Source organism: Paramormyrops kingsleyae, chromosome 17 (assembly GCF_048594095.1).
Source record: "Paramormyrops kingsleyae isolate MSU_618 chromosome 17, PKINGS_0.4, whole genome shotgun sequence".
Classification (NCBI taxonomy): domain Eukaryota; kingdom Metazoa; phylum Chordata; class Actinopteri; order Osteoglossiformes; family Mormyridae; genus Paramormyrops; species Paramormyrops kingsleyae.
Window position 1 is genome coordinate 7962162 of NC_132813.1, and position 14953 is coordinate 7977114.

Below are 14953 nucleotides of genomic sequence, written 5' to 3' on the forward strand. Positions count from 1 at the left end.
ACCCTATTGTGCAGCATTGTACATTCACAGACATATTGTAAGTTTATGGCAATGTGTACTTTTTAAGAAAACTCTGCCCCCTTTAGCTTGGGATTTATTGGCCTACAGGCTCATAACTGCAGCATCATTAGCCTCCTTGCATTTCTTTCAAATTTTAGTTGCACCCCATCCCAGTTTCTTGCCATGTCGTTATCTGTTTTTTAGTACGCATGCCTGTCAGTACTGGCCTGCTTGCATGGTCTCTCTCACACTTGTTTTTCATATATTTCTGTTTGCAGGACAAATGACACCCATAGCCTGTGTAAAAAAAAAACAAAAAAACAAACCTTATTTCATCCCAAAAAAACATTGCATTTTCATTTTAGACTGAGTGTTCCAGTGTGTACTGTACATAGTCCTGAGTATGAGCCTGTGGGTGTGTATGTGTGTGTTTGTGTCAGTGTGTGTATCTCTATTAGTCTACAGGTCTTGTTTATTGATCTGGGTGCTACTGTATACACGCTTCTCCGGGTCGGAGCCGCTTTGTCATCCCGGCTCCATTTCCCGCCTGATTCTTACGGATCTCTCTTCAGCGACGCGGGCGCCGCAGTCCTTAATGTGATGCCTTTCTATCGATTTGTTTGTATTATTTCGTCGGATGCAGCTCCTGATCTTCACAGCGCCGGGTGCAACCTGAGCCATCTTGGCTGAATCCTTACGCCGAGCGCCGATGTTGCACATGTGCCTCGCCATGCATGTATGTTAACGATATGGTGCCTCATTCAGGCGGTGCCTCGTGTTCTGTGTTTACCGTGGTCACATGACCTTTCTGTCCATACACCCGTCTACATACTATATGGATCGTTTTTACATAATTGGCTCTTGATTCTGAAGCAGGTGTAAGTGAAGGTGGCCTGTCACATTTCTGGCTCAGGTTGTATGATACAAATCTCTTTCTGCTTTTATGGTATAATATTTTAATATGTGCCTTCTTGTACAGACGAACATAAACAGTGAAGAATCCTGTGCCTTGAGTTTTACTTGCCAAAAAAAGAAGTTTTCTATTTTTCCTTCATTTAATGTACATATCATGACTTTTTTTTCAATGTCATGTTTTAAACAGCTCTTTTCTTGCTGATTTTCAGAGGTCATGGTATTGAAATTAATGATTCTTTTTTTTATTAATGAATGGTATATAGCAGGGTTAATCAAATCACGGTCCTCGAGGTCCGAGCACTGCTGGTTTTCCAGCTTTCCTTTACCTATGAGCCAGGTGTGAAGCCTCTAGCCAATCAGAATCAGTAATTATTAAACTAACTACCTGGGAGAACTGAAAACAAGGCCTGGATTTGGAATCGAGGTCCGGATTTGAAGAGCCCTGGTATATAGGCAGGTTGTCTTACAGAAACTGCGCTTACCTCAAAGTCAGTCTTATTTATTCATTCTTCTGTTTATGTCTGATTATTTCCTGTCACAGGTTTTCCCCTCCACTGCATCATCTCAGATACCAGTTTCTCTCCACACAACACGACTGGAGGAGAGTATATATTATTAACTTAGTTCTGTTCGCAGCTGACAATAAGAACATTGGTCAGTAAGCATGGAATTGTGGGAGGGAAACAGTGTGCGATCAAACACGCATCCTATTTCTCGGACCACTACAAAACTGGGAAAGAACCTTCAATATGTGTATTTTAAGCTTCCTATTATTCAGCGCAGTGTGTATTAATTTAACATTATATTTTAATCATGACAAAGACAATTTAGCTCAGTTTTATGTAAAACTTTTTGCCATAATCTTTGTCTTCCTTCATACGACCTCATCACCCGAATACTGATCCTAACGATCAAGTTTTTAATTAGCAGAAAGTTAAACACAATCAATTATTACAGTTACCGATTCTCCACTGCCAAACCACTGCAAAGCCTGGTCCCTGGCTGACACTGAGTAAGCAGAGGCAGACCAGAGCCCCCCAGAAATGTAACTGCCCCCTCCCTTGATTTTCATTGGCTCGGACTGATGTCCGTCATAGAGTGCTCTTCCCAAAACACATGTATATGACTATAATTTTAGTAGTATCCAGATCATAGCCATAGTTACTGTGTATATTAAGAATATATATTTTTATCATTTTGTGCCACCACTGCACCAGACCAGTGTTAATATATTTTCATCGGAATTATTTCAAGTGTAATAGTGACCACTCGCATTGTCGCACTTGCAGTGAAGCACACCCTACATTCCAGTTGCTTCATCATTTCCAGTTACAAAAACAAAGAAGCAGTGGGATTGGAGCACTGGAAGGGTGGCTTGCAGTTGTGTCTCTCACATGCCTTCATGTGCATTGATATCAGTGAATCAAGGGTAGACATTTGGACCAAAAAAATAAGGAAGGCAAACCCTCAAGCTTGATAAGGTGTTTGATAAGGTGCCTTGCAGGTAACACGGTTATTTCTCGTGTTCAGAGCGGGTCGGATTCCTGCTATCTTTTGGTGTATGAAGCCTTCTCATGCCTTCCAGGTGTTTTCGTGTGTAACTGAGGACTCTGATTAGCTTATGGAGCATCTCTGCATGAGAGGCCTTCGCCTCACTGGTGTTCCACCAAACATCCAAAATGGCCAAACCATCCATCATACTTCCAGAACTTTCCACGATCACCTCCAGATCGTCGCCTGAAAATGTCCAGATATTTTGTTATTCTTTTTTATTCAGCTTCAGCAACTGATGTGAAATATTATATAGTTTCATACAGTATATAATTTCATTTTCATAAAAAGGGAAAAACACGTGTTTGTAAATATTATCTAAGAAAGCTCTGAAATATTACCACATAATACTCATTTCAAATGAATAGCGTTAATTGAAGATTTTTTTTCCATTTTCCCTCCAAGAATACTGCTTATTTAATCGCTTTGCCATACATACTGTATATGGTAGGTACTGTATTTGACAATATATTGACTTTACAGAACGCAGTGGCTCATTGCTGCCTAACTGTAATGTGAGATTTTGGTTTCTATCATGACAGGTGGCATATTGACCTTTATCCTGCAGCTTTTGCATCCTAGTGTTTTTTTTTTTTTACAGAGTCGACCAGGAGGTCCAAAGGAAAACAGTAACTTATTTATTTATAGAGCCGGACTCAGCTACTCAGCTTGCCTATCGACTCCCCCTCCTCATAATAATTTTAAAGAGTGTTTCTCTTTTCCTGTTTCAGGGCCTGCCAGCATCCGCCCAATGAAAAACCTCACAGCCATAGCTGGGCGGGACACCTACATCCACTGCCGTGTCATTGGCTACCCGTACTACTCCATCAAGTGGTACAAGAACTCCAACCTGCTGCCCTTCAACCACCGGCAGCGGGCCTTCGAGAACAACGGCACGCTAAAGCTGTCCGACGTGCAGAAGGACGTGGATGAGGGCGAGTACACCTGTTACGTGCTGGTGAAGCCCCGACTGGAAACCAGTCAGAGCGTCTACGTCACCGTCAAAGGTGAGCCTTGCATCCTGGACCTTCTTTACGTTTTGGTCTCCTACTGCAGTACAAAAACACATGGTTTATGATGAATCTCTGTCTCTTAATTGCCCAAAGAGTGATTGTGTGTCCTGTGTTCTGGGGAGTAGTGATCTATTCCAGGCCCCCTGAGAAAATGTCACCTTGGGGCCCCCTGAGAAAATGTCACCTTGGGGCCCCCTGAGAAAATGTCACCTTGGGGCCCCCTGAGAAAATGTCTCCTTGGGGCCCCCTGAGAAAATGTCACCTTGGGGCCCCCTGACAAAATGTCTCCTTGGGGACCCCTGAGAAAATGTCACCTTGGGGCCCCCTAACAAAATGTCACCTTGGGGCCCCTTGACAAAATGTCACCTTGGGGCCCCCTGAGAAAACGTCTCCTTGGGGCCCCCTGACAAAATGTCACCTTGGGGCCCCCTGAGAAAATGTCTCCTTGGGGCCCCCTGACAAAATGCCTCCTCTGGGCCCCCCACCTACCTTACATTATATAATTTTATAATTTAACATTTTTTTTATGTGTTCTTTTTATTCTCTTGGCTTTTTAGACATTGTGTTAGTTCGAAACACCTGTCTGTTACTCAGAATCCAAGTTCCTCAGAATCCACGCTGTTTCATCGGAATAATTCACAATACAAATAATGAAATAAAAATAACACGGGGTCAGATTAGTGAACACTGGCCCTTTCTGCATGGCATCAATGCCCTTCTTGTAGATCATCCGGCTGCTGCCATGAATGATGGTCCTTCTCTCTCTCTCTCAGTCTTTCTCTCCCTCTCTTCCTCTCTTTTTTAAAATATGAGGAGGTGAAAGCACCGGGAAACAGCACCATGTCTCCATCACGACCGGGCCTGTTAATTAGCTCTGCTGATGCTTACAATTCTGAAGCAGTTTAGGAAATCCCTCGAGTCCATTATCCCTACTTTGTTGTGAATTAAATATGTGCTGGAGAATTACTTATTACATTGTTATTTTAACTCAGTGGTTTGCAAAAAAAAAAAAAAAAAACGCCTGATTTTCTCACTGGCTGTGGAGTGTCTGGATAGCAAGTAGATAAAATCTGTTCCGACCGTAGATCTTTAAGTGGTATTTATTATTGTTTCTCATTCTCGTTTGCGTGGTTCTATTTGGTGCCGTCCTGTCTAGGTTAGTGCGTGGAATGATGGCAGAAAGCAACATGAAGCAGTTTTAATGAGCTGTAATCTTTCGAAAATTTGTGCCAAGTGAAATTTTTTTATGATTAGGGCTAATTTAAGAGCAAATTTCCAAAACTCACTCTGTCCATTTTTTATTGTTTGTGAAATGAAACCGCCGGTGACCTAGAATCAGGCTTCTTCATCATATAATTGGCCTTTCAATTAGAGTAAGATGTCTATACAGACGCTCCCAGGTTGCGATGGTCTGTTACGATATTACGATTTTACGAAGGGTATTCCAATTCCATTCTGTTTCTCCATTTTCAGTACATTATTCAATAAATTACATGAGATATTCAGAACTTTATTATAAAATATCCTTTATGTTAATGATTTTGCCCAACTGTAGGCTAATGTAAGTGTTCTAAGCATGTTTAAGGTGGGATAGCCTAGGCTATGATGTTTGTTAGGATAGGTGTACTGAATGTATTAAAATGCATTTTCACCTATATATTTTTGCCTTAGGTTTATCAAAACGTAACCCCATCGTAACCCGGGGAGCGTTGGTGTATAATTGTTGTATAAGGAGATGCATTTGCTTTTGTATGTGTAACTTTCTACGTGTAAGTTTGTACATGCACAACATACTGATCATTGACACAAGAATCATTGACATTAAAGTTGACAATGTAACTTCACCATTAATGTGAAGCAGTTTAGTAGACACTGTTTTTTGTGTGATGTCTGGTATCACAAATATTGTAACAATGCTGGTTATACTATTATTATAATCAATGTAATTATTTATAAATGGTTGTCCACCCACATGGCAGCTATGTCTAATGAAAAATCAACACTGATCAGAATAGCAGAAACCACTGATCTTATGGTTTTGTCCAAGTGCTATGCTTATTTGAAACATGACACTGCTCCTCTCTCCTACACCCCAATTAGTGCCCCCCTTCATCCAACCCTTCGAGTTCCCACGCTTCTCCATTGGCCAGCGGGTCTTCATCCCCTGCGTGGTGGTGTCCGGCGACCTGCCCATCTTCATCACCTGGCAGAAAGACGGCCGGCCAATCCCAGCCAGCCTGGGTGTCACCATCGACAACATCGACTTCACCAGCTCGCTGCGCATCTCCAACCTCTCTCTCATGCACAACGGCAACTACACCTGCATCGCTCGCAACGACGCCGCGGCTGTGGAGCACCAGAGCCAGCTGATTGTCCGAGGTGAGCGCTGTCATAAACCCTACCAGCACAGCTACTCCAGTCTGTACCAACAGAACGCAATGCCAGCAAAGCAAAAAACAAATCCCTTTCATCCTTCCCTAGTTCCTCCAAGGTTTGTGGTGCAACCAAGAGACCAGGATGGAATTTACGGAAAAGCTGTGATCCTGAACTGCTCGGCAGAAGGCTACCCTGTCCCGACGATAGTGTGGAAGTATTCCAAAGGTAAATAAATCCTCGAACACTTCTCTTCTCTCTGATACAGGCCTCATTTCCTCCCAACTAACCGAGAATGGGGGTGTGTTTGGAGTAACGATATATCGGAGGCAAAGGATGTGTGGCTGGTTGGTTTCTTCTGGAGGAACTTGACTCTACAGAAAGCAGAGGGATTTACCAGAGGCTTGATTTGTAGAAGATGATGGGTTGACCTAATTTCGTTGAACGCCCCGTGAACCGGCTGACGTTTCATTGAGCGCCGGCAAGGGAACAAACGGAAGAGCTCAGCACATCTCTGGTTTCGGCCCACACTGTGCCTCATCATACGTATGGGGTATTCCTCATTGAAGCACGGAGCGGATCAGTGCTGAAGAAGGAGCCTAGTTTTTTGTTTAGCCCGATTCTGACTCTGATTCTGATTGGAGTTTATCGACATGGAAGACCGAAGGGATGTAGAGGTTTGACCCACCCTTGAGTGGGCACTGAGAAAGTGGGGTTATCCGTCATGTTTCTGCAAGGACCGTGAGCTACAATAGCATCGTTTCAAAGGGCTCCCATCTGTTTGAATCAGTGTCGTGAGTTTGGGCAAAGCTTCCAGCCTATGGATGGAAATGAACAATGGATCAGGTGCTTGAAGGGGAAGCTGGGCCCATGATCAAAGTAAGAAGGACAAACATAGAATGGAGTCTAATATCAGGACATCTCTCCTTCACAAAATACTAGCTAGTTCCCTGGGACTCAGGGCCCCAATGACTGGCCACATACCTTGCAGGTAGATGCTGGGTCACTTGTCCTTCCCCGTCCTCTGCACTAGGGCCGTGTGGCCAATGAGAGACAGAACTAAGAAAAGCGTCCTACTGTATGTTGGAGTCCGGAGCAAGCAAATGCATCTCTCTTCAATGCACTCCTATTACAACTTCAGGGGGTAATTTGCGCCGGGAGAGAACAAAGTTCTAGCCATCATACTTGGTCTCTGGCCATTTACCAGAGACAGACCACCCAGGGTTTTCAGTCCACTCCAGTTTCTCACAGGCGCTATGAGAAACAGCTACGATTAAGACCTCACAGCTTAGTAGCACAGCGTTGACCAGGATGGAAGCCAATTCTGAAGATGTGCTGGTACTGCTTGCTTACAGAAATACTCTCTGATTTTTGTTCACTGTTGATACACTGAGTATATTGCACATTTCTCACTTGTACAGTATTGTACAGTATGTCCCTTGAGCTCAGGAAGTGTTTTAGCTCATTGAGTATTTAATTGCGCGGTGGCACAGTGGGTCACATTGTAGCCTCGCAAATGGGTAAACACTCTGTAGGGTACATGGCTGAACAAGAACACGAACTGCACAATAAGCACACATTTCAGGATTGTTTGGCCAACAGCGATGGGTTCGCTTCATAAGCCAACCTTCACAGATTGTGAACATGTTGGTAACTTCTTGAGAAGTTATCTTTGTAAATGCGTTCAGAGCCAAAGATGACTAAATAGCTATTGTTTTGCACACTGTAATGGATGAATAAGCATGTGCACATTTCCATTACTTATAAAGCATAACAACTGTAAACAAAAGCAAAGATACTAATATCTACATGGAAAACAAACTGAAGTACAGTGAGCCAGTGGTTGGTGCCTCACACCTCCAGGGCTTTTGATTTGATTCCTACCCCGGCTCTATGTCTGTGCCTGGAACTTGCATTTGTTCATATGCAGGTCCACCTTCACGTGGGTCTTCTCCAGTTACCTCCTGCAGAGCATGCACCCTGTGATGGACTGGCATCCTCTTCTGGGTGTCCCCCTACCCCATGTCCTGTGCATCCTGTGATAGGCTCCAGGCTGTCGGTGATCCCGTACAGCAGTGTTTCTCAACCCGGGACGCCCAGCCAGTCCACCTTTTTGCTCCCTCACAGCTCCCCACCAGACAGTCCATAGTTTTTCTCCCCGGACGCTGGGAGGGAGCAAAAACATGGACTGGCTTGGAGTCCCGGGTTGAGAAACACTGCTGTTCAGGATCAGCAGTTATAGAAGGATGTTTAACAGCTGCAAATACTATTTAGCTTTTTAATTTAATATCCATGACCATAATACAGGGAATGCAGCTAAATATACATTTTATGAAATCTTTGCTTTTATATCGATTAATTCAGGAAATATAAAAGATGTAGGTAGAATTATAGGTAATGAAGTTGAAGCAGAGGAGCAAATACTTTCTAAAGTTTATAGTATTAGATATTTGCCAGCGAGATTGTGGAATATATGACCTGACCAGGTCCAGTTCTGCTGACAGTCCCCCTTGGTGCCCCTCCCACCTTCCCAAACCCAGGTGCCGGGGTGCCCCAGTTCCAGCCCATCGCCCTGAACTCGGGCTTCCGCATCCAGCTGCTGGTAAACGGCTCGCTGCTCATCAAGCACGTGCTGGAGGAAGACAGCGGCTACTACCTGTGCAAGGTCAGCAACGACGTGGGAGCCGACGTCAGCAAGTCCATGTACCTCAACGTCAAAAGTAAGGCTCGCCTTCTGCACCACGAGATGCTGGAGGGGGAGGGGAGGGGGGGGTGGGGTTACCTCAGTTCACAGCCAGCATCCTTCCAGAACCAGCATTTTACTTAAAGATGGGTAAAGGTGGAGTTTTAGTTTTCATCTATCACAGCCTTCCGGGTAACACTTTAGTGTTTTATACCAGCAGTGTGAACCTTGTGCAAAACATTGAATGTCTTCCTGTGGCGCATCAAGCTTTGTAACAGCAGATATTGTGAAGATCTTGTCTGCTGTGTGAGATCTTTAGGTAAAGATGACATCAGGCATTTCTTAGAAGTTTAAAGGAGGCTGTTTGACAGCTATCTGGCTTTTTCCATATAATAACATGGAATAGACTTCAGGACTCAGTTCCTGTCATTGGCTCAAATACTGTGTCTACCAGAGTGATGTCACCCCTGGGTCCTGGCTTAGAACCCTTAATTTGGCCTAGAACCCTTAATTACTCCAGGGACTGGCTGACCCTGTTCTCTAGCCTTCAGTTGTACATCGTTTTGGACAAAAGCATCTATTAAATGAATATATTAGATTGCAATAAAATGATTGTAGTATTTTGCACTTAGGTATAGGTGTAACAGCAGAACCAGACATATTATTATGCTACAGACTGGGTTCATTAAGTAACAACACCCTTCAGCCAGGAATGGGGTTTTGCAGGAGTCAGAAAGGGGGCAAAAGTTGTGTCCCCCCCACCCCAGCCAGTGACCCTTGTGTGGCAGCATTTTTGCCTGGTTGAGTCCCGCAGGCCGTGAACTGTGCATGTACCTGTTCGGCACCCAAGGACTTATCTGCCCTTCATTAGACCCTGAACACTTCGTTTAAGCAGGGGCTGCCATGTGGAAACGTGAACACCAATGTGCGGCAGAGTCTCTCTCTCGCTTCATCTCTCTCTCGCTTCATCTCTCTCTCCTTCACCTGCTGCCTTCGTTTCCCATCCCCCCTTCACCGCCCCCTCTATGTATGCATGCCTCCGTCGTGACCTGCGCATTAGCCGCCTCCCCATTCCATTGGCTGATTGGGGGGTGCCTGCCAATGAGGATGAGCGGATGCAGACATCGGAGACCACGGGTCCTTCTTCTCAATGTCTCCTGTCTTCGAGTTTCTGGGGTAAAGCGTGGATTCATGGGGATTCCTGTTTTTGGTGAAAGACGCAAAAAATGACAGTATTGATGCAATATTAAGATCTCACAGATCAGGCCTTCATCATTAGCTTGCTGCCGATGTTGGCGAATCAGCTAGTCACTCACCCGTAGGCGCTTTCTTCAGGTTTATAACCATTATTGTAGATTTCCTCTCCTTTCCTCTCCACTCCTCTCCTCTGCTCTCCTCTCCTCTTTTTTTCTTCTACTTTTTCTGTATAACAGCAGCTGCTCTTGTGGCTCTGCTGCTGTCCTTGTTGCTTTTTAAATGCTTTCAGACAATTACCTTTCAAAGAAAGCTATATAAAATAAAAAGCACAGAACTGAATATCGGGTTGTTTTTAGAAAATCTACGTCAGCATTGTTCTAATTCATGTAAAGGAGAGATGCGGCAGGAAATGTGCTTTTATTTTAGTTCTGGTCTCTCATCGTCATGGCCGCGAATTTTACTTTTTTACTTTATGAGTTACTGATGACGCTTTGGTAGGTCAGGTCGTTGAGAGCGCCCCCTGTCTCCATGCTTGGGAGTTACACGTGGAGGATTAAAATGGCCAGGCTGACCCGTTTTAATTAGGCACAGCCACGCGGCAGATGACTTTGGCGCTGCTAATTCCTTTTTTTGTCACGGATCGAATCGGGGGAAGGATTGATCGCGGGTGTGACTCAGCTAGACGGGGATCGTTCTGTTATTTCCGGAGAATGGGGCGAGGGCTGGGGGGGGGGGGGGGTTGGTTGAGGTGGGGAGGGTCAGGCCAGCAAACAACAAACTCTGTTGGGTAGGTGTTTTTTTTTTTTTTTTTGGTCCTTCATCCAATCAGCTTGCTGGGCCCCCACGCACAGAAATACACAGGACGTGGTGGCGTACCATAGTCCCGCCCAGCCCTCCAGTCATCCGGGGAATCCGCCTTATTATTTCCCCCCGCCCCCCAAACCCAGATTTGTCAAGCAGCATTAATCAAACTCCGGCATAATTTGCGTTTTTCTGCTGAGTCCGGTTCTGTCGCCACCACGCAGCATGCGTTTGGCCCCCTCCCCAACACTGCCACCGCCCCCCCCTCCCCCCACATTCTCATTTGATCGTGTTTAGATGTTGGGGGCTTATTTCCCTGCGCTGTTCTTATCAAGCCAGTGCAGGAGCAGCCCCCACTGAGCTGTGATTCGCCTGTGCCAACGCGGCCCCCGCCTGGCTCTGCGACACAAGGACACACGCACACACACAGACGCACGCGCACACACACAAACACACACACAGCAGCCTGCATGCTAATATAGTAGTAAACCCACATTCATGGTAAAATGTACACGTCGGATCAATTCATATTTAGTGTGATGCATATAGAAACACAGACACTAATGCGCTGGTACTTGCAGACCTATATTCATACACACACAGTTAACTCAGTCACAGGCATGCAGTGCCTCATGCTAACCTTCCCGCTGTCGTTTCACTGCTAACCCTGTTCAGGCAGCGGAGACACTGACACACAGCCCAGAGTTGGACACTAACTGGGGCACAGTGCCTCCTAGTGGGCCCCGCCAATATACACCGTATTGCCTGCAGCCCCGAGACAGGAGTGGGCCGCTTGCGCCGTGAAGTGAAGGACCTCAAGGTTTCAGCACGCGGAGACATTTCCTGCAAATCGTCTTCAGCCTCTTTTTCATTTGTTGCTTATAGGGAGCAGAGTTAGTTATCCCTAGCTAACTAGTTCACCCATACAGCTAACTAGTTTACCCATACGTGTAATCGGTCTTGCTGAAATCCTTCCACACCAAAAATCTGAGTTGATAAACGTAGATGTCATCTATTTGGAGACAGGCACAGAGGAGGACAGCCCTGCCTTTTCCATAGAAAAACCTCTGGGGGCCTCAGAGATGAGCCCTTCTCCAGCGCTACCACCTGCTGCTGCCAGTCGCTCTGTTTTTGAGCCAAGAGATGCACCCCCATCCCCAGTGTGTTAGAACCTCCTCCCCAGGCCTGACGTGTTGTTTGTGGAGGCCTCCTTCAGCCCCTTGGGGGGGGCGCCCATGTTGACTATCACCAGGCTCAGTCTCCTCCCTTGGGGATCCACCCCGGATCAGGGTATCTGCGTGTGCATGTGCGCGTGTGTGTTTGTTTGCTGCAGGCTGTGATGCAGTAACGTCGCAAAAATAGTATGAGTTCACAGCAGAGGCTGAGGGTTCATGTTTTCAGAAACAGATTTAGGCTGAGTGCCTCTCTTTTTAATTACTAGAACATTTCACTTGTGGGGGCAGCGTGGTGGCTTAATGGGTAGCGGTGTTGACTCACCCCTCCGGGGTTGCAGGTTCACATTCTGCCCCCACCCTGTTTGTGTAGTCTGCTCTCCCTGGGGTGTGTGGATTTCCTGTGGGTACACCAGTTTCCATCTGCAGTCCAAAGACATGTAGGTGAGATGGCACTGCCCACAGTGTGTGGGTGCGTGCCCTGCGGTGGACTGGCATCATGTCCAGTCTGCTTTTCCGTCTCCTGCCCTATGCTGTGTATGACCCATGTGACACTGTACTGGTTGGAGGATAGGAAGGAAGCTGAGGCTCTCGGGTTTCATCAAAAGTGTGGAGTGAGATGATATTAAGGGCAACACGTGCGCCTCAAGGTCCATGCGTGACACTTTAGAGTCCTGCCTACCGCGTTCATCCGATCTTCATCCACGTCCACCTTTTCTGCTCTCCGTGTGTATGCGCATCCATGTAATAACGTGCTTGCGGCGGTATCACACGTAACTTATTTTGGAATTTATCCGGAAACAACAAATGCTATTTTACGATTGACTGGTAGGTGGCTATTAACTCAGTATAAGTTGGGACAGCTGTGAACTCGGCAGAGAACTGCACTCTGCATACCCGCGCTTGGTCCATTAATGCTGTATAACGGGACAGCTTGGTGGGCGTGTCGGTGTGAGAAACACAAGGTGTGGCATGTGGGCGTGTGAACTGGTTGAAATGCGTATGTCTCATGGTCAATGAACGTAGCTCTGAATGTACTTTTCTGAAGGATCAACTGCCTTATTCTAGCAAATATTCTCACAAAAGTGCCTTTTAAGTAAAACGTACTTCAGTATCCATCCATCCATCCATTTTCCGCCGCTTATCCGAGGTCGGGTCGCGGGGGCAGCAGTCTAAGCAGTAAATTCAGCAAAATAGTGAAGGTCATGTCAAAGCCAACATACAGGCTGATTGGCAGTCTGCATTAATATTGTTTTCCTCTCATAATCGCCAATTAAGCTAGGTAATACCAATAATGATAATTCTGCTTTCCAATAATTGTATTTGTAATATATGTTTACCTGTGTAAAAAAAAAAAAAACTATCCCACACCATATGAAACTAATTGTGGCGCCCCTGAAGGCAGTGTTTGGTACTGCAAGGTTGTCCAACAGGCAGAGCTAAAATTAAGCCGTATCTGAAGAAGGAGTTTAGCTCGCTATATTCTGGAACAGCAGCAGAAGAAAGCGTGTATGTTTTTTTTTTTTTTCCAGCACTCTGATTGGTCACCTCTGTGACCTATCCCTGCCAGCCTCTGTTGAGCACACTCCAGCTGAGCCCAATTGTGCAGCAAAGGCAATTGTTTCTGTATAGCGAGCGGCTCCAACCGACCAGTCATTTCCATGGCCCCTAAATGCTATTTATTCCAGCGGCCAGGCACTGTGGAATGGGCGCTACTGTAGGGACGGATCTTGTCTCTCTGGCGAGCCCCCGGCAGGGGCCTAGACTGCCTCTGCAGCGTGGCCTACATTCCCGGGCAGCCCGCAGCATGGTGACAAAACAGAGGGTGACATACGCTCGCTGCGAGCAGAGTGCTCACGCACCCCCGGTGCTGTGACACAGAGACACAGCCATACTGGAGCTGGGCTGCTAGCCAGAGACCAAACAGAACATGTAACCAAAAGCCGAGATCTTACATGTAGTCATTATAATGCAAAAAATTATTCTGTTATTTTTAACAATAATTTTAGCATAACAACATTATGGTTCTTCATGTTTTGGCATGGTACAAGGAAATCACTGAAGCTAAAAGTGGCTGTATGAATTCAGTTTTAATCTGTAGATTTTTATATAGCACCTTTCCCAGTGCACTGAAACGGGGTAAACTTAACCAGAACAAAATCATAGATTGACATATTGTGCTCATTATATAATTTTATGCAGTAGTAGACATTTGAGTTGACAGAAAGCCAGAAGTGGAAGGTATGAGACAAAATCAGAACTTCCAAGGTGATTTGCCATCCATCCATCCATCCATACTGCTTCCGTATTGCAAGGGAGGGAGAAAAACATGATTACTGCTTTAATGCAGCCAGAGGTGACCAATGGGGGAGCTTCTGGTGTGATTGTGTCCTTGGTGTAGACCCGGCTAAATTCTTTCCTCTCGTGTTCATATGATGTTTGACCTGGGAATCCACGCGCATCTAGGCACAGAAGAAGGAAAGTGTGATGTCCTCTGTTTGCCTGAGAAATGCGCGGTGGTTCATTTTGATTGTTAGAAGAACGCCTTTCACAGTGTACGTATACTGTACGTTCATATTGGCTGCTCATGGCGCAACAGAAAAGATTGTTTTCCGCCCGGTTCCGTTTGGACCGTGAGTGTGGCTAATTCAGAGCGACGGTTTCAGCTGCAGTCAGACCGAATCCATCAGCCACACCCACGCATGCTGCATGCACGTGTGTGTGTGTGTGTGGGGGGGGGGGGGGGGGTGCTGCATGCAGGACAGCGAGCGTGAAAATGCGAGTGCAATTCCGCATGGTGGCCCAACGGCCTGGAACGTCCCCATTTTGTGCCGCGAGTGTTTTGCTGTATGGCTTCGCTTGGAATTGGTGCGATCAGGACAGGGGTGAGGCCGGCTTGGGCTGAGCTGGTACTGGTGGGGAGCTGTCCGGAGCTGTGGGACCCAGAGTCACTGTGTGAGGAGATGGGTAGCGATGCGATCAACTACAAATCATTCTCTGTGTTGCAGTGACATTGCCGTAACGTCATCGGTTTCCATGGTTTATGAGAACCACCACTTTTTCGGGGTGCCCCAATTATTACGTTTAAAGAAGAATTAACTTGGTGCGATAGTGTGCTGTTATGTTTCAGGCACGTAATCCAGCAGTAAAATTACAAATTTGAACACCCCCCCCCCAAAAAAAAATCTGCTGAACACCCCTTAAACTTCATTTTTGCTAATGGCCCTGGTACCATGTCCACACTGCAT

The 14953-nt window shown here is 45.9% G+C and overlaps 1 protein-coding gene across 4 annotated transcripts in view; it reads left to right on the forward strand.

Annotated features, from left to right (window-relative positions):
- dscamb (Down syndrome cell adhesion molecule b) overlaps positions 1-14953 on the forward strand; it is a 160098-nt gene that overhangs the window by 113507 nt on the left and 31638 nt on the right. For 3 of the 4 annotated variants that reach the window (XM_072701300.1, XM_023813788.2, XM_072701301.1), the window contains exons 8-11: positions 3198-3473; positions 5580-5858; positions 5961-6080; positions 8393-8572. In XM_072701300.1, the coding sequence (XP_072557401.1) occupies positions 3198-3473; positions 5580-5858; positions 5961-6080; positions 8393-8572 (855 nt within the window). Of the gene's footprint in view, positions 1-3197; positions 3474-5579; positions 5859-5960; positions 6081-8392; positions 8573-14953 lie in introns of those variants that run through there. The other variant, XM_072701302.1, reaches the window with a different exon arrangement.